General features: G+C 45.2%; 1 protein-coding gene across 1 annotated transcript; it reads left to right on the plus strand.

Annotated features, from left to right (window-relative positions):
• The first annotated feature begins 100 nt into the window (after positions 1-100).
• On the plus strand, positions 101-27,943 carry LOC137430531 (uncharacterized). The gene is made up of 6 exons (XM_068121356.2): positions 101-220; positions 2,619-3,161; positions 19,398-19,526; positions 23,816-23,929; positions 25,712-25,810; positions 26,808-27,943. The coding sequence occupies exons 2-6, from the start codon at positions 2,627-2,629 to the stop codon at positions 27,386-27,388; spliced, it is 1,458 nt and encodes a 485-aa protein (XP_067977457.1). The 5' UTR covers positions 101-220; positions 2,619-2,626; the 3' UTR covers positions 27,389-27,943.

Below are 27,943 nucleotides of genomic sequence, written 5' to 3' on the forward strand. Positions count from 1 at the left end.
TTCGACCGAACAAGCTCTCCCTGCGAGGTCTTCTTCACTTCAGGAGTCCTGTTCGTAAACGGTGCGAAGTTTGTTTTATTTTACAATATATAACAATAATGGTGGAGGCCTGTACTCTTGACAGCTTCGGGGCGTTCCCAACAAGTCGAGAAACGCATTGAGGCCTTTACCAAGCCTGGACAGATCGACACTCCAGCCATCACAGGATGCTCGACTGAAGGTGCCAGGAATTCGTTCAGAATGCCGGAGATAACTCGCCTACGCTTCGTGAATGACACTAAGAACTTTAACGTCCACCAACGACCCGTGGTTTAACGCACTTCGATGCCTTGCCCTGCATGCGCAATGCCTGGGTGGCAGTTTATAGTTGGGCTGAGATTCGAAGTCGTGCTAGATGGTGTGAGTGCCCGTAAACCTCGAAGCTATACCGCCTCCTACCGGAGGGAAAAACTGGAAATTTGGAAGGAGAAGAGCTTGGGATGGAGTTAACGAGGGGCAGAAAAGATGAAGGTTTTGAATGGGATGATCTGAGATGGTGATGAACAGATGTGTTGTAGACCTGGAGGGAATAATGAGATTGAAGAGGATGTGGAAGTTGATTCCAAAGGTGGGGGGGGGGGGGGGGGGGGAAATAGGAACACATGAGTGGAGGTGTGCAGTGATCCTGGCTTTAGGTAGTTTCACCAGAAGGGGTTGACGGTGGAGTATGTGTGCCCTGCAGAAACCTGGGAGGGCAAAAGCACGGAAAGGGCAGAAGGTGCAAGACCAGAGAGGAGGTGGTAGAAGACAGAGACCACCGACCTGTCTGCGATGGGAAAGTGATGCCCATAGACCCAGTTTCTTGAAATGTGCCTCATAAACGATCTCTCCGATACTTAACCTCTTGTTTGGTTGTCTTGGGTTGTCAAGTGTCAACCCTCTCTTTTTGTAGATGAGTCTGCATTGTGTTGTACATAACCCAATTGCACAAACAAACAGCAGCTGCATCATTCTCTGCTGCTCTGAAAATGATCAGATGCTGATCTGATAAATGGAACGCGTCTTTTAATCCTGGAAAACCTCGGTCTCACCCTCTTGCTCTGGAAGGATCATCGACTGAACGCACTTGAATCGATTTCCATGGTCAGCCTCTGAAAGATGTTCAGTCTCTTGAACCTCTCAGCCCCACCATCAGCCAGGAGCTCTCTCGGGCTGACAATTACAGCAAACTTTGCCTCGAAAGCCAACAGCAGATTGGGCATCTTCAATCGTCCCAAAGCATTCCTTGATTAATTGAGGAATGCTCACGCTCTACAAGGGCTTGGTCCATATCTTGGTCTTGGTCCATCTTGGTTGAGATAATCACTCAACAGAGCGACTCCACTTTACGAGTCATTTATCCTCATTCCAAGATGCTTTGAATTCCAAGATGCATGTCTTCTCCCTTAATTTTCTCTTCGAGCTGTGCCAGCATTGTTCTAACCTGGTGTAAAGATGTCCAAACCATTTAGATTTCCTCAGTTTTATGTCTTGATCATCATTTTATTTATTTAAGTAATTTCACCGGTTATCCAGTCTCCGTGGCATCGTGGTTAGAGTTAGAGTGGCTGCTCTGAATCTGGGAGGTCGGTCGTCCAAACCCGACCGAGTCATACCCAAGACTTTAAAAATGGTACAAGCCGCTTCCTTGCTTAACGTCCAACATTTAAGGGATAGAACACACGCAAATAATGATGAGAATGCAATGGCAGACCACCCAGGATAATCCTCTCGAAGAAACTGCTTTGGCTACACCAACACTCTGTAAAGAGTATGGTCCATCAAAATAACAATGGCCCATCACTAACCAGTCTCCAAATGCGTCCAATGTATTTTTGTCTTTCTTCAATGTCTATGTTTTGGTGCCTGGTGTTGGCTTAGCGGTCAGGGTACCAGCTTGGGATACCTAGGATCCTGGGTTCGAATCCCGGTCGATCGCTGAATTAACGCCAGGGGGGTTGACTCAGCCTGTCATCCTTCCGAGGTCGGCAAATTGAGTACCAGTTCACTGGTAATTTCCCTGTTTGTCGTAAAAGGCGACAAAAAGGGTTGGCGTCAGGAAGGGCATCCGGCCGTAAAACATTGCTTCAAAAAGGGGACCAAAAAACAACAACAACCACGGTGCCCGAAAAAGGCCAACCCCCGCTTTGCGGGGAAAAATGGCCTCTAAAGGTGTTTTTTTTTCTTTTTTCTTTCAATGTCTAAGTTTTGGCACCATATAATAAGTGGGATTTTATTGTTGCTTCAGTTTTTATGTCTTTGATTCAATGACATTTTGGAAGAATGGAGAAGTGGAATTTTTTTTTTTAACACATTGTAACAAAGTGTAATTTGAAGCTTTCAAAAGAAAGACAAAATACATTGTGTAATTGCTTGAGTAAACCTTTTTTGGTGGTCTCATATGAGATCCCAAGTTCAAATACCAAAAACGGTACAGTCTTGATTTATTCATCGTTCATTTTTAATACTCAATTATTGGTACATTGATGTCTCCAAATCTACTTGTCCTGCATGTGTAAGGTCTCCCATGAATCTGATCAAATTTTAATGTTAAAAAAACCCTTCCCACCCTGTGATTTATTTATTTTTTGCTCTTTCAGCCCCAAGGATGGCGTGCCCTGCAGCTGTTGATCCACGTGCCGACTTTGACGCTTGGCTTTGTGCACAGGGAATGAAACCTCACTTTGCTCAGGCTATGGCACGCGAGCTTGGTATCAGTGACTATGACGAGCTACTTGCATGCACGGCGGACAGACAGGTACGCTCCGAGCTCTTTACAACAGCTAGGCGTCGACTACCATTTGCCTTCTATGCTCTTCTTCGTCGTGTGTTGCACTCTGTCGAGCCTCTTCAACAACCAAATGGGTTTCCTCCACATCAAGTGTCTCCACCAATGGTGAGCGGGATGCTCCAAGCCATTGTGACCTTACTAATGAGCCTCAGTGAGGATCTGCGGGAGTCTGCGTGCCACTTTAGCACACTTGAGGGTTCTACAAGCTCTGGCTGGGAAGGAGGAGGGCAACCCGGGGAGGTGATAGAAGATGTGGAGGAACTTGAGGAGGAGCTTGTAACTAGTGGTGATTTGGAGATCCATGGGGATGGAGGTTGGAACAGCTATCCAGCCAGTGGCAGCTTGGAAGCAGGTAAGATTTGACTCTTTTGGAATCTGTGTGAGTGTGCATATTGGTTAAGAGCCTCATCTCAAACACAATGAAAAGGAGTGGTAACCCCTCTTGTTCGGTAATCTCATCTCGATTCTCGGAGAGATGAACTTTTAAAATGGGTCATGATGTCGGGATGTCTATCCGTCCGTTAACTTTTTGTTATTTTTGCTACTCCTCCATTATCACCTGGCTGATTGTTCTGAAATTTGACACATGAATACAAGGCAGTATCCCACCCAATCGCTCGTGCTTCGATTTTTCGATTTCAGATCATGCGACTCCCTGGGAGGGTGGGTTACCCCCTGAAGCTTCAGATCCCTACTCGTCTCTTATTTACCAACCGATTGCTCAGAAACCTGATACAGCCTCTCTTTATAATGGTCCACAGGATCACTCGTTCTTAGGTTTTTCGATTTTGGATCGGGGAGTTCCCAGGGGAGAGGGGATTCCCCAAATCAGCAGAGGTCTGAACTACAACCTCGAGATGACCGTCGATGTAAATCCTGCTAGGTCTGCCCAAGTACAGTATTTTGTAAGCCTGAATGCTTGGGCCAATTATAACGGCAATGCACGAGAATGTCACTTGTCACATGGGTATGGTTTCCCCTCCCCCACCTCCCATTTGTTACCACTATTGAAGAGATTGGCCTTAAGGGTGGGTTAATTCACCCAGAACTGTCTTATTTTAAAATGACTTGCAATACCCCCCTCCCAACCGGGAGTGGTATAATGGCATACCTAACTGGAAAGAGCATTCAGAGATTGCAGACCCTCACCAGGGTGTGTTTTAAGTGGTTTTTAAGGCTTTTGTGTTAAAACAAAAATGGCGGCCTAACCACGTGACCGAAGACGTCATCATTTTTTTTTTTTCAGCAGCAATTTATCCCGAGATGATGCTCAATAAATTTCATCTTGATCGGATGAAGTTTTGTACTTGTCGAATTGTGACGTATAATTGAGGCACCTATGACATCATCATTAACATATTTTATTCCCCATGGAGAGTTCTTTACAATGAGCATTGTCTCAATTTTTATCTATTCAGCGCTTTTGTAGATACTAGGGCATGCCCGTACTATATCTATATCTAAAATTATATCCCCCCCCTCTATTTACATGAAATGGTTTGGTCCAAAGCGAACGGCTTGCGAGTGGTGACAATCCCCCCCCTCTATTTACATGCAATGGTTTGGTCCAAAGCGAACGGCTTCCAAAGTTTGGTAAAGAAATCGCCATCGCGTGCACAAACGCGCAGGAAAGCGAATGAATCGCAAATTCGTTTTTATTAGTTGTAAAACATAGTTTAACGCCAACATAGTTTGCAAACGTGAAATAAATGAATACGCTCTCAAATGTGCCATCCGAGGCAGAGTGTGCCCGCCACGTTCGGCACACGCGATCGTTCGCTGCTCTCTGATTGGTTGAATCGTTTTTTGGACATAGCTCGGTAAGTAATTGTCCGATTAATATGAAACCTTGAAAAGGCACATCCTCGGGTTCCCAGCAATATACCTGGCAAGTTAAAAGTATATCGGACCCGTGGTTGTCGAGAAACAGCGGTCACAGACAAACAAACGTACAGACAGAGATTACTGGAATTATAGATAGATAGAGGTGCAACGTTTTTTGTTTTTTCCAAGATGGCGCCCATAACCACGTGACCTATGACATCATAATTACACGTGACCTATGACATAAAACCTTCCCGTACACACCCTGAGTACTCGAGCTTTCAACTCATTCCATTCAGGGGTTCATAGAAGTCAAACAGATATTGTTCGAATTATACTTATGATTTTTCACTCGAAACACTAGCTACATATACGAGAGTAATACCCTCTTCCTCTGGCAGGGGTCAGTAAAGCACTTGCGCTGTGCCACGTGTGTGTACATTGCAAAATTGCAAATAATCTCCACAGCTGACTTGGAATAACCTCTCCCACCACCATCGGGAGCAGCACAAAATGATACACATTTACAGAGCATTTGTGTCTTTCCTTTTCTTCTCCACCCTCCTTTTTTTTTTTTTGAAATGCCGAAACATTTATGGGCATGACCCAAGTACAACCACCAAATTCCACTCGATCTGTCCAAAACAACCTGGGCCCAAACAGTATCTTGGGCACAAGACCCCCACCCATCGATGACACAGAGAAACTACTCCCCAGGTTTGATCGTGTTTACCTTTCACGCCTTCACTGTGGACAACACCCACAACTTTTACACTACAAACCTAGACTCGACAACACTACAGACGACACGTGCAACCATTGCCAGGCCGCTCCACACACAATACAACATATTGTGGAGGACTGCACGGCCCTGGCTTCACGTAGGCAAGAGCACAACATCTTGGATGTGAGGGATCTCTGGGTCGCTCCTGTGGGATTGATCGTCTATCTCAGTGCCACTGACCGGGTCAACACAACAACAACTTGATCGATCCAGCGGTTTTGGCGTGCATACAAATCAAACATGCCCACAAATGCACAAGAAGAGGTACAGTGATACCCCACACTGCGCAACTCCACTTTGTGCATATTCACTCTCACAGAAACTAAATATTTAGTTTTTAATTGACTAGAAATGTTTAAATCCATCAAGCAAGTCAAAAGTTACGTTTAAACGCACTGCCTCAAACGAAAATGTGACCGTGAGTGTTGACATCGCCAGCAGCTAATCAGAGCGCATCTATCTCTGAGCTCGTCTCGTGTCAACCTATCAGCGCGCTCGTTGTCGTCTTTATGCTTTGTGCGCCAAAATATTGGTAATTGCGCTGAAAGCCGTTGCATGCCAAAAGTGTCAAGAAAAAGCATCAGTCTGGAGCTGAAATGTAAAGTATTAAGCCGGATGGAAGTCGGTTGTTGGTGCCGCAGCTGTTGGGTGTGAATTTGGTTTATGGGATTTGTCTAAGGGCAATTTTGCTGAATAAATAAAAAATAAAGCATCTAATCAGTCCATGACTCCCGTATTTGCTCCAAAGTTAATGAGATCTCGGAGCAGTTTAATGGAGAACATTGAGAGACGTTTATCCTCCTGGATTAATTATGTGAAATCAGCACGCTATGCCTTTAAACCAGGCAGTAATTATGGCTATGGTGCTGAGATTATATGATGAAGAGAGCTAGAATGTGAGGTATAAGGTGCTGAGTTACGAAGATAGACGTTGAGTTTAAATTGCATAATTTCAAACGTCCTGGCATCACAGTCCTCGTGGTAGAATTTCATTTTATTTTGGATCCAAAATTAATGTTCATTTTTACTTACCGTACCATGAACCAGCCTTGCTGATTGGCCATATCCCCAAAGTGTAAATCTTACACTGATCAGCGAGCGCTTCATGGTACGGTAAGTAAAAATGAACATTAATTTTGGATCTAAAATAAAATGAAATTCTACCACGAGGTCTGTGATGCCAGGACGTTTGAAATTATGCAATTTAATCTCATTGTCTATATTTGTGGGATAATGAGGAGTGCCAGCCATGTCTTCCTTCAAGCTTGGACTCTGAGCGTTTAAAACGGTGACCATTCCCAGGATCAAGACGCACTTTTGAGACCACGCAAGATCGAAGCAAAACAAACTTCGTTTTCAATAAAGTAACATGAAATTCGTGGCGAAGGAGCGAGCTAACATTTTCGAATGGTTTACAGTATTTTAATTTGTAAGCATTTTTAATGAAACTGGAAAGCATTCGTGTTCTTGGACTTTATAAATTTTCCCTTTTGAATCACGAACCCCCGTGAACCTATCCCTCTTTTCGTCCCCCGTCGCACCGCGGAGCGAAAGGGGGACGATGGTTTTCCCCTCCGTCCGTGCGTCCGCCCGTCCGTGCGTACGTGCGTGCGTGCGTAAGCGAAGGACCGAATTCTAATTTGGTGTGTGGGTGCAACCCACGTCAAAATCCAAGATGGCCACCACCATATATATGTCTGAACCTTGTGCGCCAAATATCTTGAAAAACAAGCATTCTGAGTATTGCGCTGCAATACATGTCCCCTACCGGCAGTCTGTCGTCCGGAAAACTGTTGGGGAAATTACCAAGGTTATTTATCCACAGGTTCTGAATCGTTCCCAATCGCTAATTACCTCAGGACGGGCTCACCTGTGATTCGCACTCGGGACATCGATTTATACACCTTGCAGACAGGTCAACAGAAGCACGAGAAAATAAGTTGTTGATAAAGAACCTTTCGTGTCGCTAAATATCAGTAATTTATTATATTTTCCGGTTCACGATCAATGATCGATGTGTATATACTAGGACGTGCCCGTACGTGGGTGCCCGTTCCTTGCCAAAAAAAAAAAAAAAAATGTCTTCGCCCATGCATGCATGGGCGTGCCCATGGGCCCATGGGCGTGCCCGTAAGTGCGTGATGTGACCGTACAATGAATGTATCGTCCCGACGCCGCAGCTCGGATGGCGCTGCAGTTAATCGGGCCTGTATCGGCAGAGTTATTATAAACGTGTACTACAATCGATCGTACCTTACAGCGTCTGCTCGCCACGTTCAGCATCAGTACGTCGTCACTATGACTATCCGTAAGTCCGGAAGTGACGTCCTCATTTGACTGTCCGGAAGGTCGCATATCGCAGTTACGATGAATCGCAAATTAGTTTTAATTAGTTTTAAAACATAGTTTAACGCCAACATAGCGCCAACATAGTTTGCCAACGTGAAATAAATGAATACGCTCTCAAATGTGCCGTCCGAGGCAGAGTCTGTTCGCCACGTTCGGCACACGTGATAGCTCGCTGCTCTCTGATTGGTTGAACCGTTTTTTGGACATAGCTCGGTAACTACTTCTCCGATTAATATGAAACCTTGAAAGGCACATCCTCGGGTCCCCAGCAATATACCTGGCAAGTTTAAAGTATATCGGACCCGTGGTTGTCGAGAAACAGCGGTCACAGACAAACACACAGACAAACACACAGACAAACACACACACACACAGAGATTACTGGAATTATAGATAGATATGTTGCTCGGCTTGGCTCCGCCCCTCCCGAAAGCGCGCGATGTGTCGCGCTGTTGACGTTCGCGAGACGAGGCTGAGGGCGTGCGGTGCGGCTTGAGGAGAACTCTACAATAAACAAGAGATATCCATTTTCTTAATATTTTCGTTTAATTAACGATATCTGCCAAACCACGTGCCCTATCACAAATTCCAAAAGGACATTTTAGTAGACTGACATGCTGAACAGATCTGTGAAGTTTCCCCTCGATTGGATGAAAAATGAGGGAGGAGCTCGGTTTTAAAGGTTCATGCTTAAAAACGTCATAACTCTGAAACCATGTGACGCATGATGTCATGCTCGCTGACTTTTTTGTTCGTCATGGGTATGCGATTCTGCCTGCAAAGTTTGGCCTCGATCTGTTCAGCCGTTGCAGAGAAAAAGGGGTTTTCGTGTTTTCACGAAAAACAATATGGCGGCCGAACCACGTGACCTGTGACGTCATAATTACCATTAAAATATTCTTCAGACCGAGTCCCCCCTATGGTGAAAATTTGATCTCAATCGGTCCAATTATTGCAGAGAAAATCTTTTTTAAAGGAAATTAAAACTTAAAATGGCACTGAGTTAAGGATCATCAGAATTATCAGAATTACCAAAGTTCAAAGTGCCATAACTTTGTCAAAATTGATCGAAACGTCGTGAAGTTCGAACTTGATCTGTAACTTATAATAAGGAAACCATGTGCCAAGTTTGAAATCATTAGCATTAAGCGTTTAGAAAAAAAGTCCGGAAAACTGTTCTTTGCGTGATGGACTGACGGACGGAAGGACGGCGTGCAAACCTATAGTCCCCTCCGGTGTACACCGGTAGGGGACTAATAAGCGAAGTACCAACTTCTAATCTGGTGTGTGGGTGTATCTCGGCATAAGGAAGAACGCTATTGAAAATTGGGTCGCCACATCAAAATCCAAGATGGCCGCCATGCGTCTTCCACTTTGTCAACTTCCACATTACTTCACCGACGGGGGACCTAGGCGTAACGCTTGTTCCCCATTGAAACATTGCCCCGATATTCGTGGATTAAACAATCCACAATGCAACAATGCAATTGTTGTTTTTCATGTATTGTTATGCATTATGTTTTCCACTCTGTCAAAGCGCCTTTGGGCTTCTGGAAAAGCGCTATACAAAATAAATGAATTATTATTATTATTATTAATCCCGGCATTTTCCAGGAACGTATCCCCCGTAAATGTTGGGGTTCTACAGTATATAATTGAGCTGCTTATACAAGAACTACTACCGCACACCAAGCAGCCAAGCTTGTTGGTTCACGAGTTATCAAGTGACCACTATATTCGGTGTGTGTGTGTGTGTGTGTGTGTGTGTGTGTGTGTGTGTGTGTGTGTGTGTGTGTGTGTGTGTGTGTGTGTGTGTGTGTGTGTGTGTGTGTGTGTGTGTGTGTGTGTCCGCAGCATAACTACCCGATGATATCATCCGATCTTAATGAAACTTAGGTGGGAGGTTGATATCATGATCTGGTTGTGTCCTGCCGAGAGTGGGCGTATTGCGGGCATTGTGGGCGGAGCCCCGCCCAAAAAAGATGTCTTTTTAGGGGGTTATCGATTTCAAGCTACATCTTCTCCGAGGGGTTTGGTGGAATCTGACAGGGGTTTCGATATTTGGTTAGGCCAATGTCATGTGTCTAGCCCCACTCAGCTCGATTTTTCATTTTCACCCCAAGGTTAAGGTCACAAGGTCACGAAATTTAGAAAAGTTGATTTTTGATGGTTTTATTACATTGTTCGCTTCCTGATAGGTTGAAATGTCGTACATGATCTTATATTATCACATACATCATGAAATGCAAGTTTTCCAACAAATTTCAGAATCTTTGACCTTTGAAGGTCACAAAGGTCAAATTTTCAAAGTTGTCGGAATCGAACCGAATTTTCGGTATTGTGTAGCTAACTAACCTCATAACTGATTATACATTATTTTCTATCTCATTTCAAGGTCAGTAACCTTCGTTTTGACATTTCATGGTCACAAAGGTCAAATTTTCAAAGCTGTCAGAATCGAATGGAATTTTCGAAATCGAACCGAAGAATACCGCTCGCTCATGGCTCATGAACCATCGTCGTCTCCTGACTTGTCAACTTTTGCATTTGATTGATTATAAAGTTGTATCTCTTCCTGGAATTTGTGTCCAACTTGAGTTCAAGTTATGCTGGCTTGATTTTCAGATAATTACCAGACCTTAGCCTTGTTAAAGATTTATATTTGATTTTTGAAAAAAATAATTTCTTTTGCAAGATTTTATTTATTTGATACAAGTCAGGAGACGACGATGGTTCATGAGCGAGCGGTATTCAATGACAAAGGACGGACTATAACCGAAACAGTCCTGGATAGGCCAGTTCCGGAAATGTCAAAACGAAGGTTACTGACCTTAAAATGAGATAGAAAATAATGTATAATCAGTTGAGGTTAGTTAGCTGCACAATGCCGAAAATTCGGTGAAAAATGAAATGAAAAAATAAAAATAAAAAAAATGAAAAATGAAAAAACGAGCTCCGCGGAGCTAGACATATGACATTAGCCTAACCAAATATCGAAACCCCTGTCAGATTCCACCAAACCCCTCGGAGAAGATGTAGCTTGAAATCGATTACCCCCTAAAAAGACATCTTTTTCGGGCGTGACTCCGCCCACAATGGGCACAATACACCCACTCTAGGCAGGACACAACTAGATCATGATATCAACCTCCCACCCAAGTTTCATCAAGATCGGATGATATTGTTACCGATCGCGGATTAAGATGTTATAGACCGAGCGGTGGTGTAAGACCGCGACCTAACAAAACTCACCCGATTCACCCAGACTTTGGCCGTATCGCACCCCAGCTGCTCAATGAGGGAAAAGACGAAAACGACGCAATGCAAAGAGGAAAACGAAGGCAAAGAAAGGTTTGGAAATACGACTGAATTTATTGACTATTTACACACAAGCAAAAAGAAAGCAGTCACGTTTATTTACAAGCACATAAGACGCAGGTGACACAGGGAAAATACTAGCTTATACAGACTTAATTAACCCAGGACAGAACAAACAAAGACACTGACTCACTCGGGGAATGCCAGGAATGGCAGAAGGTGGAGGGCTGGAGGTGCACGCTTGGTGGAGCCAACACGGAGCTGGGTGGAGCCAACACGGAGCTGGGTGGAGCCAACACGGAGCTTGGTGGAGCCAACACGGAGCTTGGTGGAGCCAACACGGAGCTTGGTGGAGCCAACACGGAGCTTGGTGGAGCCAACACGGAGCTTGGTGGAGCCAACGCGGAGCTTGGGGGATTGGTGTGACGGGTTCTCTCTCCTTCCTTAGTCCCACCCAGTCCAACAACTTCCTCTCTTGCTTCAGGACTCTTTCTCTCTCTTTCTTGGTCCCTCACTCTTTACCACCGACTCCTCACCGCAACCAACGCAACCACTTGACCACCACCTCTACTGACTGACTCTTCACCACTCTGCACTTGACGACCGACTCCCAACCAACTCAGACCAACTCAAAGTCCAACTCCAGGCCTTTCTGTCTTCTGCTCAGTGCTCTCCTCTGTAAAAACGCATCTCTCTTTGGCCACACCCCTGCCTTGGGTTATATAGGCCCCCGCCCCTCAACCTTTGCGACCCTCCCCGATCGCTCTTCCTCCGCCCTCTCTAGCCGAACCCCTGGCTCATGGTTGGTCGAGTGGGGCGGGCTCACTCCTCCCCTCTATGACGAGGTGGAGACACGCCTTTCTTCCCCGACTCGAGCCTCGTGGTCAATGGCGGTTATTGGAGGGGAGGTAATATGGGCAATCGAGGGCTCAGCGGTGACGAGAGGGGATGCAATATGGAAATGGAGGTTTTGGGGATGGGAAGGAAAGGGAATCTATTCTCTTTCACTGGTGCAATGGAGTATTTCAATTAATGGAAGACACAGCCTTACACTAATACACAGAATAAGAGATAACTATCAACAGGTATATTCTATTACTTGGCTGACGTGTATGCTTGTGGACTATGGGACGCCCTTTTGGTCTTTACACAGCTCCGGAGGCAGGAGGCACAGAATAAACAATAATCACAATAGTACAGCACACAATCAAAAAATATACAGTCCTCATATCCACAACACTGCACCCTCCTCCTCGTAGGCACGTCCCGGGCCTACAACTTTTATTTAGTGTGACACGTAGGTGTAGTTCCCTCTACTTTTAACCTGACCCTGAGTGCGACAGTTTTAAAACATAAATAAATGTGTCCCGCTGCTCCATTGCACCCTGCCTAACAGACTTACGCCCACAATTAACCGAATTGCGGAATGGTCTTCAAACTATACACTGACGGTGGGGAGCATTATCTACAATTGACGCTACTTTTATTTACAAAACTAACCCAGGACCTGTAATTGTTCTTTCTGGGGGGGAGACAGTCTGTTCTGCATCAATGCACCATTAAAGCACCCAAAAACGCACCAAAGCACCCTCAAGCACCAATCGGTGCACAGTCATCACTGTTCATGAATAAAAATAACCAAACAACCCCTAACCCTGCAGGTGATCTCTTGCTCTTCGGCTCCCTCTGCTGGTGATTATTATTTGTTCTTCCAGATGTTGTCATTCTTTTGCTTTGCTTACTGGCGGCCTATTTTCAATAAAGTGTGCCCAATGTGTCCTTATCATTTGCTTTATTTATGGCCCACAGGGCCGACTACGTGTGGTTCACCTGTGGGGCATCGGTGCCCTGTGGCCAAGGTCCGCCAGCAAGATTTCGGGCCCTCATGGCCGGTTCCAGCAGAGGGGCCATGCCCCAACCCATGGGGTCCATAGGTGGTGCTCGGCCACAGACATGTGGTCCATAATGTGGTGCATCGATGCAGACAGCTGGTTCTGGGAATTTCGGGCGCACAATGGCCGACCCACGCACGCTCCCCTCGGCGCCCAACGGCGCACAGGTCATGTGGGAGACAAAAGGGGAAAGACAATTGAGCGAGGGGTAAGGTCACAAGGGTACACATCAATAAGGCAATGCAAGGCGAAATGCGTACGGAGGGCGAAGTGAGAAAGCTCGTCCCTACCGTACGTCACCCCCCTGTCACCTACACTACCCTTGCCCTTACCCCATATGTACAAAAATCTACACATTTACAAATTCGTCACTACTGTCACGTCTTCCCCATATTTCCCCTATACCAAATTCGTCTCCACAATCCCTCTACTTCAAAATTTGCCATCACCAATTCATCATCAATCCTCATAAGGAGGGAGAGATGGAATTACGCACAATGTCACACCCACGTCATGATGCGTCTCACAATCCAAATATTTGCACCATAAAAAATAATCAAAACATGGCATGGTGCGGAGTACCTGTCACCTCAGGTGAGTGGATGCAGATGGTGCGAGGAGATCCTTCATCCTAACTATCCTCTAAATGATTTTAACACACTTTACACTACCCGGGGTCTTTCTCCGGCCAAACCATTGGCCCTCTTACACTATGGGTTCTAAAAACCAATTCCCATTGGCCAAACTGTGGTGCTTTTCAATTTGGGGTCTCACTCCCCCGATTCATCTCCCGGTGCCCTCGCACAATTTCCGGGCTGTGGCGTGTACCTCTCCCAGCGGGTCTACCCACCTGCACACCTCCACCACTGCAGTTGCCTCCGAGCTTACCTGCTCCTTACCCTAACCTAACTACCTGGGGAAGGCCCTCTGGCGCTCTCCCCACTCGGTGCCCTCTCTGGCACTGGGCTACCCGATCCATACCCGGGATCCTCAGGCACCCACTGACACTAACGGCTCCCAGAGCCCACCTGCGGCCTCACCTGGCCGACATCCTCACAGTGGTGGAGTGCCCAAACCAACTACACACACTAACAGGCTACACGCCCAGCCATTTCCACAACACTAATGCACCCATCCACATACCATTCTGCCACCCGCACCACAGATGCCAATATCCAACCACAATTTACCTGTACCCTCTACCTAACACTTACACTACCCGCCCCGGGTATCCGTGATGGGGGTCCACTCTTCCCCCATTCACACCTTCGCACCATCCACTCCACTCCACAATTTCCACCATTCTCACTCCACGACCATCCATTCCAATCCTCCAGACCATTTATTCCATACACCTGTCTTCCATTCACCTGTCGTTGCACACCTGTGCAATCCTACCTGGTGCCACCTGCACCCTCCTCCTCTTCCTGGACCAGTTGGTCAACACAACACACAATCACCACTACTCCCTCATACACTGCTCCACACACCTGTTCAGTTGCACACCTGTGCAATCACACCTGTTCAATCATACCTGTTCAATCCTCACACACACGGCATCATCTCAGCTAACTACTCCCCTCTGAAACTTGCGCTTCCCAGTCGTCCCTTTAAACTATTGCGCTCCCACGTCATTATAATCCACACTAATCTACCTGCGTCCCCACTACAGGTATCAGTCACTAACTAACCTTAACGTCACCTAATGTCATCTTCTAGGGCCCTATCAATATAACCTAACCCACCCGGGCTAGTTTTCACTGCCATATACCCCTTAAGCTATTGCTCCTTTGCCCCCCCGTCTGTGAGGGATGGTGGATTTGCCATCCCACCACATCGGGGGTCTCTCACTATCAATTTTGTACACCTAAATTCCAACCAATCAAAAATTTGCCAATCACTACTCATCATCTGCCAATCATTACTGCCAATCCTTTGCCAATCATCAAATTTTGTTTTTCTCTAATTTTGGGTCCAAAACACTATCACTATCACGATCACCATCATCACAGTCCGCTATATCCTAGCCTCGGTGCGTCATGACATCATTAAACTCGGCTTCGTAAAGCCGAGCAATGAATTCGGGTGGTTTGGTTGCCTGCAGGTTGAATCCGTCCGGCTTTCGGTTCAAGGGAGGTGGTTTGGTTGGACCGAGATTCCACGCACCATCTCGGCGCGGCACCTTGCGGTCCCGGGCCCGATGGCTCAATCTCCCCCGGTCGGAGCCCCGTCCCCACGAGGGGGCACCGTTCCGCTTCCTCCCACTCGCCCTCGAACCGGACCGGTCGCCTCGCCCGACAAAGCCCGGACTAGACCGTGCGGGGCGGGGCCAAGCCCGAATCGGCAACGGCGCTTCGAAGAGAAGCGACGCAGCATCGATCCGCGCCGGGCCTCGCACCCAACAAAGCACCCCACGCCCCGAGTGCTCGCATCGGCTATCCGTCGCCCTAACCACTACCCTGGTTACCGTCGACGCTTTACTTGCATGCTTACAAGCATACGCTACCCCTTTCACCCTCACAAAACCTGGCGTTCCAACGCCGTCCGTACATTCCACCAACGCTCTCTCTGTTACACACCACACCTCTTGCGCACACTTCGGTCCACACCTCTCCTCCGTTACGTCCTCCGTAACACTCACCATGGGCGTGCACTCCGTATTGCTCTCACTCCCTGTGTCACACCCCGTACACACCGACGTGCATTCTCGCTCGCACTCGGTTTCACTCCCACACTTTATAACACACCCACTCGCCGACGCACACTTTTTCCTCCCACGCGTGCCATTTCCACTCACTCGGGACCCTTCACCAACGCCCGGGTGCTTCCTCGATCCCAAGCGCGCGAAAATTCTTTTGTCGCTAAACATCCTCTTACAAAATCTCCCCGCACAATACACAACAGCACGACTCACCTGGGGGATCCTTTTCTCCACGCGAACCTGCAAACTTCCATTCGGGTTAAGCACAGCATCGTGATGTGAGCAGGGACTTTGTACATAATCCATTTCTCCCTGCAATTCCCGGGTTACCTCCGTCATCTCTTCAATTTTAATTCCCGCTACTGCTTTTTCTTTATTAACCTCGGCGACCGTTGGCTTTAATAAAATTCCCTCTACTTCATCGGTCGCCGGCTTTTCCAAGCCCCGTGTCGCGATTTCTACCCCCGTCATTGTACCCGTGCTTTCCTCCGCTTCGCTCAACCAGCGCTTTTCGACACGCGTTACCTCCCCGTGCACCCGTGGGACCTGCTCGCCCAACCTGCGGTCAATGTCTTCCTGTATTCTTTTTACCGTGGCGTTTATTTGCTCCTGAAATCCAACCGGGTTGTACCTTGCTTCGTGCCTCGCTTTTTCCGCGTCTAGCCCCTGGGTAGCCATCATTGCATCAAATCCCTTACTGTCACCCCTCAGAGCGGCACTGAAATGCATCATCCAAACACCCCAGTCCATTGGCACTGCGGGTCCGGCTATCACCGTCACGTACGGGAGGCTGCCATTTTGTGCACCTGATACACCCTCAACCACACCTTCTTTACTCTCCTCCACCATTTTCTCCACATACATTTCCCCGAGGTCCTGGGTTACTTCTAACCCCTCTATCTCTCCCACCGGCATCCCGTCGCCTTGAACAGCCATGGCGCGATTTCAAAATTCGGGTTTTACTTTATAAAACAAAATTTCGGCAGCTCGTAATTTTGACCAAAAATTTTTTCTTGATGTTTTAAAAATTTGGTTCGGGCCCCGAATCCCACTCCTGACACCAATTGTTACTGATCGCGGATTAAGATGTTATAGACCGAGCGGTGGTGTAAGACCGCGACCTAACAAAACTCACCCGATTCACCCAGACTTTGGCCGTATCGCACCCCAGCTGCTCAATGAGGGAAAAGACGAAAACGACGCAATGCAAAGAGGAAAACGAAGGCAAAGAAAGGTTTGGAAATACGACTGAATTTATTGACTATTTACACACAAGCAAAAAGAAAGCAGTCACGTTTATTTACAAGCACATAAGACGCAGGTGACACAGGGAAAATACTAGCTTATACAGACTTAATTAACCCAGGACAGAACAAACAAAGACACTGACTCACTCGGGGAATGCCAGGAATGGCAGAAGGTGGAGGGCTGGAGGTGCACGCTTGGTGGAGCCAACACGGAGCTGGGTGGAGCCAACACGGAGCTGGGTGGAGCCAACACGGAGCTTGGTGGAGCCAACACGGAGCTTGGTGGAGCCAACACGGAGCTTGGTGGAGCCAACACGGAGCTTGGTGGAGCCAACGCGGAGCTTGGGGGATTGGTGTGACGGGTTCTCTCTCCTTCCTTAGTCCCACCCAGTCCAACAACTTCCTCTCTTGCTTCAGGACTCTTTCTCTCTCTTTCTTGGTCCCTCACTCTTTACCACCGACTCCTCACCGCAACCAACGCAACCACTTGACCACCACCTCTACTGACTGACTCTTCACCACTCTGCACTTGACGACCGACTCCCAACCAACTCAGACCAACTCAAAGTCCAACTCCAGGCCTTTCTGTCTTCTGCTCAGTGCTCTCCTCTGTAAAAACGCATCTCTCTTTGGCCACACCCCTGCCTTGGGTTATATAGGCCCCCGCCCCTCAACCTTTGCGACCCTCCCCGATCGCTCTTCCTCCGCCCTCTCTAGCCGAACCCCTGGCTCATGGTTGGTCGAGTGGGGCGGGCTCACTCCTCCCCTCTATGACGAGGTGGAGACACGCCTTTCTTCCCCGACTCGAGCCTCGTGGTCAATGGCGGTTATTGGAGGGGAGGTAATATGGGCAATCGAGGGCTCAGCGGTGACGAGAGGGGATGCAATATGGAAATGGAGGTTTTGGGGATGGGAAGGAAAGGGAATCTATTCTCTTTCACTGGTGCAATGGAGTATTTCAATTAATGGAAGACACAGCCTTACACTAATACACAGAATAAGAGATAACTATCAACAGGTATATTCTATTACTTGGCTGACGTGTATGCTTGTGGACTATGGGACGCCCTTTTGGTCTTTACACAGCTCCGGAGGCAGGAGGCACAGAATAAACAATAATCACAATAGTACAGCACACAATCAAAAAATATACAGTCCTCATATCCACAACAATATCATCTGGTAGTTATGCTGCGGACAGACAGACACACACACAGACAGACGCACACACACATGACGAATATAGTGGTCACTTGATAACTCGTGAACCAATTATACCTGTGTTCATTTTATGGACTCTGTGAGGCCCTGGATCTAACCTATATGTTATACATGCAATTGGTTGGGAATCTAGGAAAGGTTAAAAGTGCCAAGGCATGCATGCAAAGGGCTGCTGGATCAGTGCATGAAGGTTCATAGAGAAAAGTGTCAACAGATTATGTTTAACTCTGTCAACCAAGGTGGACGGAGGTGTTGTTTTCACACCTGTCTGTTTGACTATCTGTTTGTCTGTGAGCAGAATATCTCAACGTTATGGACGTTATGGATGGATCGGACGGAATTTGGTGGACAGGTTGGGTGTGTGACGAGGACGAATTCATTAGATTTTTGTGACGATTCAGATCCGATATTTTTATAGTGATTCTTCACTATTGAGAGATGCGGCTAAAACAATATGAATGAATGAATGAATGATCGTTTTGAGGCCATTTTTCACCGCTGAAGCGGGGGTTGGCCTTGCAGGCCCCCTGACAATCATGGTTCCCTGTTTGAGGCAATGTTTTTATGGCCGGATGCCCTCCCTGACGCCAACCCTTGGTCGCCTCTTACGATGCGCAGGGATAGGGTGTACCTATTCTAAACCGGGGTACACACCGGGATCATTCATCCCAGCAAGCTGGTACTCAATTTGCCGACCTCGGAAGGATGACAGGCTGAGTCAACCCCCCTGGCGTTAATTCAGCGATCGATCGGGATTCGAACCTAGGATCCCAGGATCCCAAGCCGGCACCCGAACCGCTAAGCCAACACCAGGCTAAAACAATATACTGCATGATATCTCAAATAGTTGTTGACGGATTCGGATGAAACTTTATGAACACCTGAAGTGTTGTGACAAAGACAAATTGATTCGATTTTGGTGAAAATCCGAATCCGGATCCAAAATTTGGCTAAGTATGACTATTTTTTTTAGTGTACATAAGTCATTCTTCACCATTGAGAGATGGTGTCAAAAACGATATATAGCACGATGTTTCAAGTTGTAGATGGATTATGACAACTTGGTGGATGAGTTGGTGAGTTGACAACAAGAAACCAATTAGATTTTGTTTCAGGTCAGCAGATCTGGCCTATCACTGCGTTACAAAACATAAACTGGTCAGCCTGGTGAAGGTATGCGCTCTACCGAGTGCCGTTCTCGTTTTGGTTATGGAATGACTTGCAGTCATGCTTTTCATCATTCTCTGTGCAGAGGCCACTGTTGATGTTGATGCTGATGGTGGAGATGAACTGTCACAACTTTCTCTTGGAAGGAGCGATACTTGTGTACTTGAACAGTTGCCAGAAAAACTCACTAAACAACAACGATCTGTTCCACCAGGTGAGAGGAAAGCTTTTAGCTAACTACTATGATTAATTATTTTAAGGCGTTATGCTTAAGAATGAATGAATGAATGAATGATCGCTTTGAGGCCATTTTCCACGCTCGAGCGGGGGTTAGCCTTGCGGGCCCCATGACAATCATGGTTCCCTGTTTGAGGCAATGTTTTTATGGCCGGATGCCCTTCCTGACGCCAACCCTTGGTCGCCTCTTACGATGTGCAGGGATACGGTGTACCTATTCTAAATCGGGGTACACACTGGAATCATTCATCCCAGCAAGCTGGTACTCAATTTGCCGACCTCGGAAGGATGACAGGCTGAGTCAACCCCCCTGGCGTTAATTCAGCAATCGACCGGGATTCGAACCCAGGACACCAGGGATGTTATGCTTAAGGTTAAGGTGGTTACTTTTTTTTTTAACCCCTCTGTCAGTCCATCCTCCAATTGCATTCTCCTCTTATCCAAAGCAGAATGGCAGTCTTTTGCTCCAGTCTATCTGTTGCTTTTCAAAAATATGTTGCCTTGTTTTATGCTTTTTCTTTTTGCACAAGATCTTGCTCATGGAAGAACAAGGTGACAGAAGATAAAAAGGCAATGCACTGATAGTGTGGCAGTGGGGCCACAGTTGAACGTGTAAAGCAATGGATTTAATTTAAAAAGGAATAAACAAGGGGTGAAAACACAGTAACCTATGAGTAAGAGGGTTAGCTTGGGCAAAATAACTGGGGCTTGAGAAAAATTATGCATCGAGATTCAAGATGACCTGAGATGGTGCTGCACTGCTTGCTCGAAGCTCTGCAGGGAAGAGTGAAATTGAACGATCCAATTTGTTATTTATTGTTTGTATAAACATGGACTGGCAAGATGGCCGAGAGGTACATACATTCTTCGTCTCTAGGCTATCCCGACACAGCAATAAACTGTCATCCCGGTGTTCCACAGGCAGGGCGATTCGTCAATGTATGTGCCATTCTCAGATGATACATGATTTTTACCCTATCCTGGTCGGGGTCTGAACAAAATCGAAAATCCGAAATATTTTACAGACATGCTATATATCGCTAGTGTACCAAAAATAAAAAGAATGACTATCAATTTAAGAATATTTTTCAAAAACGGGGCATTTGATGCACCCTACCAGGTACCAAGCCGCTTCGCTTTGATACAATCCTGCTTTGATCAAACCCCTGTCCCATGGTCATATTTATCAAATTGAATTCAGAATGGGTAGTCGATCAAATCTTTAAAGTTTTGCATTGATGGGATGAAGTTTTGTTTCATCCAATGTGGCTGCGATACCATGTGACAGATGATATTCTAATTTCAACCCATGTTCCCCATGCCTCGTTGATCATATAAAAAAAAAAATGCTGAAACCTCTTCCCCTACCCTTGCAATACTTTACAAATATGACGACACACTACCTGCAGTGCATATATGTTAAAAACTCAAATTCAAAATAATTTTTTTAAATGGCTGCTACACTATGTGACCAATGACATTTACATTAACAAACTATATTCCAAAACACTCGTTGATCATGTGCGTGAAGTTTCGCATCGATCTTGGAAGCCATTCTGGAGAAGATAAAATTGTAAGGTTTCTTCTTCAAATAATTAAAACATTCTGGCTGCCAGACTGTGTGACCGATTATGTTGAAATTTTAAACATTTATTCTGCTTGAGGACTTGATCATACTTAGTTTGATTTCAGTAACTTAAGTGGTTTCAGAGAAAGTTATTTATTTATTTTACTTTGCTCCAATAAAGCTGCCCAACCACATGACCTATGACGTCAAAAGTTTACACTCCACCTATGAATGGGTAGGGGATCATGTGTGTGAAGTTTTGTGCTGATTAGATAAGATTCTTTTTTTTTTTTGTCCAATATGGCTGCCAAACTACGTGACCTATGATGTCATCATTTCCACACTATATGCAGCAATAGTGTGAGATGACATTTGTAAAATTTCGCATTGATAGGGTAAGCAGTTTCAGAGAAATTGTTTTTGTAATATTTTCCTTAAATCCAATATGTCTGCCAAACCATGTGACTAATGATGTTTTGTTTTCCAACTTTATATCTCAATGGCTGGTCGACCATATGGTTAAAATTTCACATCGATCCGCTCAGCTCTCCCAGATAAAAGTTTTTTTTAATTTTTGCATAAGATCCAATATGGCTGCCAAACCACATAACCTACGACGTCAACAAATGAATTCTCCAATATAATTTTTGCGTAGATCACGCTCAAGAAATTTCAAACTGATCGGATTCTTGTACGTGTCAAATTATGACATCATGATGAAGGCACCAATGACATCGTAAAATATACGAGACAATGTGCCAAGTTGAATTGTTTTTCCATGGAGCGGTTTCGGAGATGTGGAGGTGCAAATTTTTTCGGTTTTTCCAAGATGGCACCCGTATAACGTGACAATGACGTCATCATTATCATTGAAAATTCCTACAGGAGGAAGCGCTCTTTTGATGAAAATATTGTGGCAATCGCCCAAGCAGTTGCAGAGAAAATGAATTTAAAAGAAAATAGATGTCCAAAAACGCCGGAATAATAATAGTGGGGCAACTTAGCATAACAGTTGTGCATTTTGTGAGGAAAGCACCAAATTTGGCACACTAGTAGACTATCATATTATGAAAAGATCTGGATATTGGGCCATCTCAGATTCAGAGATTTGATTTTTGCAAGATTTCGATTCGATTGGGATCGAAGAGAACACCTTCTTCGTCTTCTGTACAGTGAAGTTGCCAGCCCTGAATTCTCTGGCTACATCTGGGTGCTTCATTGGGAGTGCAACCATGTCCCTCAGGTGAACAGGGACCCACCTGGCATAGTGTGTGTGGTCTAAGGCATGGAACCATGGGACCAGTTCCGTCAGGGCATCAAGGTACATCGTGAATGAAGCCTGCCGCAGAGAACGAACGTAGACCAGTACCAACATCTCTAGTTCCAGCACAGTTGCCCAGTACTGAAAGGTGGGAATGTCTTCCCCTCTCTGGTGACACCAGTCTTCGAACTCAGGCAGGTCTTCTGCATCATCAGCATATGTCATACAGTGGCGTTCGTACGCACGGTGTTGCAGGATGTGCAGTGCCGCTGCAGTGATTTGATGAGTTCTTCTTGTGCGGGTGACGTGGGCAGCTCGCAGGAAGGAGTCGGCCGTCCCTGGCGCTGCAATCTCAGCTTGCAAATGTGCAAAATCTGCAAATCTTGCAAAAATCAAATCTCTGAATCTGAGATGGCCCAATATCCAGATCTTTTCATAATATGATAGTCTACTAGTGTGCCAAATTTGGTGCTTTCCTCACAAAATGCACAATTGTTATGCTGTATTTAGCTTAGCTGCCGGACTATAATGTAAAAGATTAATATGAAGAAACAACAAAAACAATAGGGTACCACAGCCTGTAAGGCTAATGGAACCCTAATAACAAAATCAAAAGGGTACCTGTTGTTTACTGTTGGTTGCATCATTTATTAGGGTACCACTAATAAGTGGTACCATAATAGATGCAACCAATAGTAAACAATAAAATCACCCCTTAACCTTTACCAATACCAATATGCACCCTCGATACAAGCCAAGCGAATGGTATACTTCTTGACGATTCCAAACTTAGGGCTGGTTCAATCGCACGACATGATGAACATAGGGAATCTTGTGAGACAATGAGAGGTTTCTATCAAAGCTGTGCAGGAGTTCTGGGAAGTTCAACACACTTGGCAGGGAAATCGCTCCATGACCAGAGAGAGAGAAAGATGTGAAACGTGCTGGTTGGCCTTACCCAGCTGGTTGAGAGTTCAATCCCCTTGCAGGGCAAACTCTGTGGCCAAAGAGGAAGTGCAATTCAAATATGTACGGGTGATTCCTAAAGTCCAAGCGAAATTAAAATTACCGGGAGGGGAGTGCCGGAGTGCCGGTAAATGAATTACCGAAAACTTTCCTGCCGGCTTCAGCTTCAATGCGTGCTATGCACTTTTGAAAAATAAACAATTAAACAGATACAGAGGAAAGTAACATAAAAACACATACACCAAATGTTCGGTGGGGGAATAAACAAAGAATCATGGCAGGTGGACGAGCAGTTATCTGCGCTTATAGAGAGGCATATCTAAGCTCGCAATTAATAACGTTATGCTTATTTTAAATAAGTACTGAGGAATAACTAACGGTTATACTAAACAGTTTTACTAAGGGTCATTCCCACAACAATAGTTTCGATTCTTTGATATCTCAAATGATTCTGGTGCATTGTGGACTGCAGAAGTTCCTTCAGATGCCTTGGAGAATGACGCACTGACTGCAGAAACTGTGATGGAGAATCATGATGGCCATACGACGTGGGAAATGGTGAAAGTCAAAATGGAGGCATCAGAAGGCAAGGATGTTTCCAGTTTGTGCACGAAGCAATTGCATCTAACAAATTAGCCATTCTCAATCCAGCACGGAGATGGTGTCTCCTAAAGAACACGCAATGGGAGTAGAAAAATGTATTTTTCTGCCTGGCCTAGATACCCCCTCCTGTACAGTGGTCCTGTGAAGAGGTTTCCTTGTTTCAGAACTAGGTGAAGGTTTTGCCAGTTTTTCCTCTTCTTCTTTTTCTCTGTAGCCCTTCACATTTAGTGGCTTGCTGATGCCATAACCAAATTCCTGCCCAAATCGGCTCTCGTTTAACGTGAGGCTAAGTCAGTGCTTTTGAAAGACTTTAACTGGCCAACCACACAAGAAGGTGGGAATAATTGAGGCCATTAAAGTAGTCGTTGTAGTATAGCCCCGGACAGTTCTCTCGAACACGCCTGCAGCATGGTGACAGGTTATCGTTCTCCCCGGAGTGACCCAGAGGAGGCCTCCCCCCCCCACCCCCCAATCCACTCCCCCTCACCCACCCCTCACATCAAGCCAGGGCCACGAGAGAGAGAGAGAGAGAGTGGGCTGGTCGATGGGGATAAATCAGCACTTTGACCATGGCCATGCTGTCCTGATGAATCCAGAAAGAGAGGGTAGATTGGGCCCCCAACTTGCATTGATGGGGGAGGGTACATCCAGGTGGATGGGGAGGCATATCTGATAGTTACCCATTATAGTAGTTGTTGTAGTTGTTGTAGTAGTTGTAGTAGTAGTAGTAGTAGTAGTAGTAGTAGTCGAGGATGATTACCACATTACCATATTGTTCAGATAATCCTTAGTGATAATTTTCATTTTGAACTTTGCCACAACTTCAAAATGTTCTCAATTAATCTGAATTGTGTACTGAACTTGTGGAATATATATTTTTATTGTATCGGCAATTGAATACGTTTAATACTATAACGGCACTCAGTAGAGCGCATACCACCGCCAAACTGAACAGTTTGTTTTGTATCCCACTGATGGGCCGGATCTGGATTCGGACCTGAACCAAAATCTAATCAGCTTGTTCTTGTCACCAAATCAACTCATCCACCAAGTTTAGTCAGAACTCGTTTATAACTTTTTAAATATCATGTTATTTATCGCTTTTCGCCCGATCTCTCAATGGTGAAGAATCCCTTGAAAATTAAATAATTCTCGTATCCAAATGCATATTCAGATCTTCACCAATTATTATCGAATCGAATAGTCGTTGTCAAACACACAACCGGTCCACCAAGTTTCGTGCAAATCCGTCCACAACTTTTTGAGATATCCTGCTATGTATCGTTTTTGGCCCGATTTCCCAATGGTTAACGACTCTTCACCAAAATCTAATCATTTCGTCCTTGTCACAATGTCACATACACTACATCTTTGCCAAATTCCGTCCGAATCAATCCACAACTTTTTGAGATATCTTGTTCGAAGACAGACAAACAAACAGACAGGAGTGAAAACATAACCTCCATCCACCTTTGGTGGCGGAGGTAAATATATACCATATAAATCGACTGAAGAAGACCCCTTGGTATCTCGCATAATTAAAACGTTTTGTTGAAGTCCAGCGCATTTTAAGAAAGCCACCATGGAGCAGACTTGTAATTCAATGTCAGCTGCTGTTGGGCTCAATTTTTTTTTTTATTCACAAAACAGCACCAATAAGTCCATCAGTTTACCAGTCTACTGTTTTAGTGTGAACAACATTGTATAGTCAAACATTATTGTTTCTGCTGAGCTGTGAATACTGACGGTATGTTTTCCTTCTCAGAATGCAGTGATGTGACCAGCAGCACTCGACACAGGTCATCAAACACCAGTAAAGATGATCCGTCAAACGTTGACTTATGGGTCACAGCGAATGGCAAATGTGAGTTGTTGATTGGGTTTTTTTTTTTTCATATTGTATCTATACCTTTAATGCCTTCCTGAAATGAAACAAACCTTGTCTGAATTGGACCACTGATATTTCTGGGCTGACAACTTCCCATGAAGAAGAAAGCTGCCTGCCCTGACTTCTTGGGAGTAAATTTTTATGCTAGCACATGATTTGAAGAAAGGATACCACAGTTTGTTGATCCAAATGTGTCTGTACTTCAAATCTTGGTTATTCGTATGACTCGAGCAGTGAGACTCTTGATCACGTGGCTTGAGCAGTAAACAGAGCTTTCCGGTTTGGCTTAAAGCAAATTTCGATGAAAAATAAAATGATTCATCAATGAACCATAAGAATCCACACTGGATTACAATAACACACCAGCATACACGCATCTCATTTTTTCATTTGTTCCTCACAATTCTAACACACACACACACACACACACACACACACACACACACACACACACACACACACACACACACCTGGTTTTTTCATTTCTGTTCCTCACAATTCTATCTCTCTCTTTTATACACGCACACGCACACACACACATCTCGTTTTTTCATTTCTGTTCCTCACAATTCTATCTCTCTCTTTTATACATACACACACGCACACACACACACACACAACAGCAAACAAGCAAAAGTAATGCCAAAGAAAAAAAAATTGAATACACAATCTCAAAGCCATTTATTCTTGAAGGGAAATAATTAGTACCTTTGTGCAATTTTAATTAGCATGATAAACAACTGACATTTTATCCAAAACCAAGCTTGTCATAAAACTTAGAATAAATAAATCATAAATCATAAATAAACAAATAATCATAAATCTTAGCTAATTAAAATCTTCAAAAGTAGAACAACAATGAAGACATGTTGCACTCTTGGTGATGAAGATTTTTATTTTTGTCGACATTATATGTGTATATATTTATTTATATGTGTTTTTTATTTCCTTTCCCAAACTCGAGCTGCTCTAGATACCTACAAGCAGGAAGATGCAACCTTTGGCCATGGTGTTAAAACGGAGCAACGCACATGGACGTCAGCACAATGCCAGCCTTATTCTAACGTCACGACAGAGTCACCCTCAAATGTCTGGCTTTCTGTCCCCGTTACGGCCAGAGGGAACCCTACGTCTGCCACACGGGATGATGCAAATTCCGTTGGACAGATTAAGAATTCTCAAGCAAACTTGCAGTCTGCAGCTGCACTGTACCCAGAATCTTTCGCTGGTGCATCGGCGCAAACGGCTCCGCTGCTCGGGAGGCCTACGCGGGGTCCGGCTGAGTGTCGGCTCTGTGGCAAGGCCTTTCGGAAAAAAGGAGACTTGACGCGTCACATACGCATTCATACAGGCGAGAGGCCGTTCAAATGTGCAGAGTGTGGTAAGGCATTCACACAGCCCGGGCCACTCATCTCGCATCGGCGAACACATACGGGTGAACGGCCATACGTGTGTCGTGCATGTGGACGTGCTTTTGCACAATCTTCCAGCCTTGCTAAGCATGAGAAGATCCACATGCCACAGGACATTCCCCAATATTCAGTTAATTTTTAAAGAATTCTTCAAATAATCTCCCCCATGGTTTTTCTTTTTCTTCCTCTCCTCTTCTGCCTTTATTGCTTTAAGTCGGTGGTTCCCAAACTTTTTTTGTCCACGACCCAAAATTTGAAATCACATTTGCCTCACGATCCAAATAGTTCTAGTACCGGTACCTACGATAAAAATTGTTGGAGAAAATGCTTTCGACGTGAAAACTCCCCTAAAAAAAACAGGATTTTTTTGAACAAAAAAACAAGTTTGGGTAGAGATCCTGGATTTAGGAACCCCTGCTTTAACTCCTGCTCCTTTTGTTGACAGCCCATTTATATTGTCCATCATCTAGTAATTTAAGTTAAAATTGTATGAGTGAAAGATTATCTAAAAATGATTTTTGAAGTTGGACAGTGATATTTTAATCATGGTTGTCCTTTATTGGACATCATTTGTTTTGTTTTTTTAAGGTCGATAATTTTGTAGCACATTTACTACGAAATATTTCACTTTTTTACCATTGATGGCAGAATTCTTTGCATCACTTCTATAGGAATAAAAGAGAATGTGTGTCAGCCA

Source organism: Myxine glutinosa, chromosome 1 (assembly GCF_964187855.1).
Source record: "Myxine glutinosa chromosome 1, kmMyxGlut1.1, whole genome shotgun sequence".
NCBI classification, from domain to species: domain Eukaryota; kingdom Metazoa; phylum Chordata; class Myxini; order Myxiniformes; family Myxinidae; genus Myxine; species Myxine glutinosa.

Coding starts and splice junctions, on each gene's coding strand:
- LOC137430531 (XM_068121356.2), top strand. CDS start 2,627: ATGGCGTGCCCTGCAGCTGTTGATCCACGTGCCGACTTTGACGCTTGG. Junction 19,527..23,815: donor ACAACGATCTGTTCCACCAG/GTGAGAGGAAAG, acceptor TGTGGACTGCAG/AAGTTCCTTCAGATGCCTTG. Junction 25,811..26,807: donor GGTCACAGCGAATGGCAAAT/GTGAGTTGTTGA, acceptor GAGCTGCTCTAG/ATACCTACAAGCAGGAAGAT.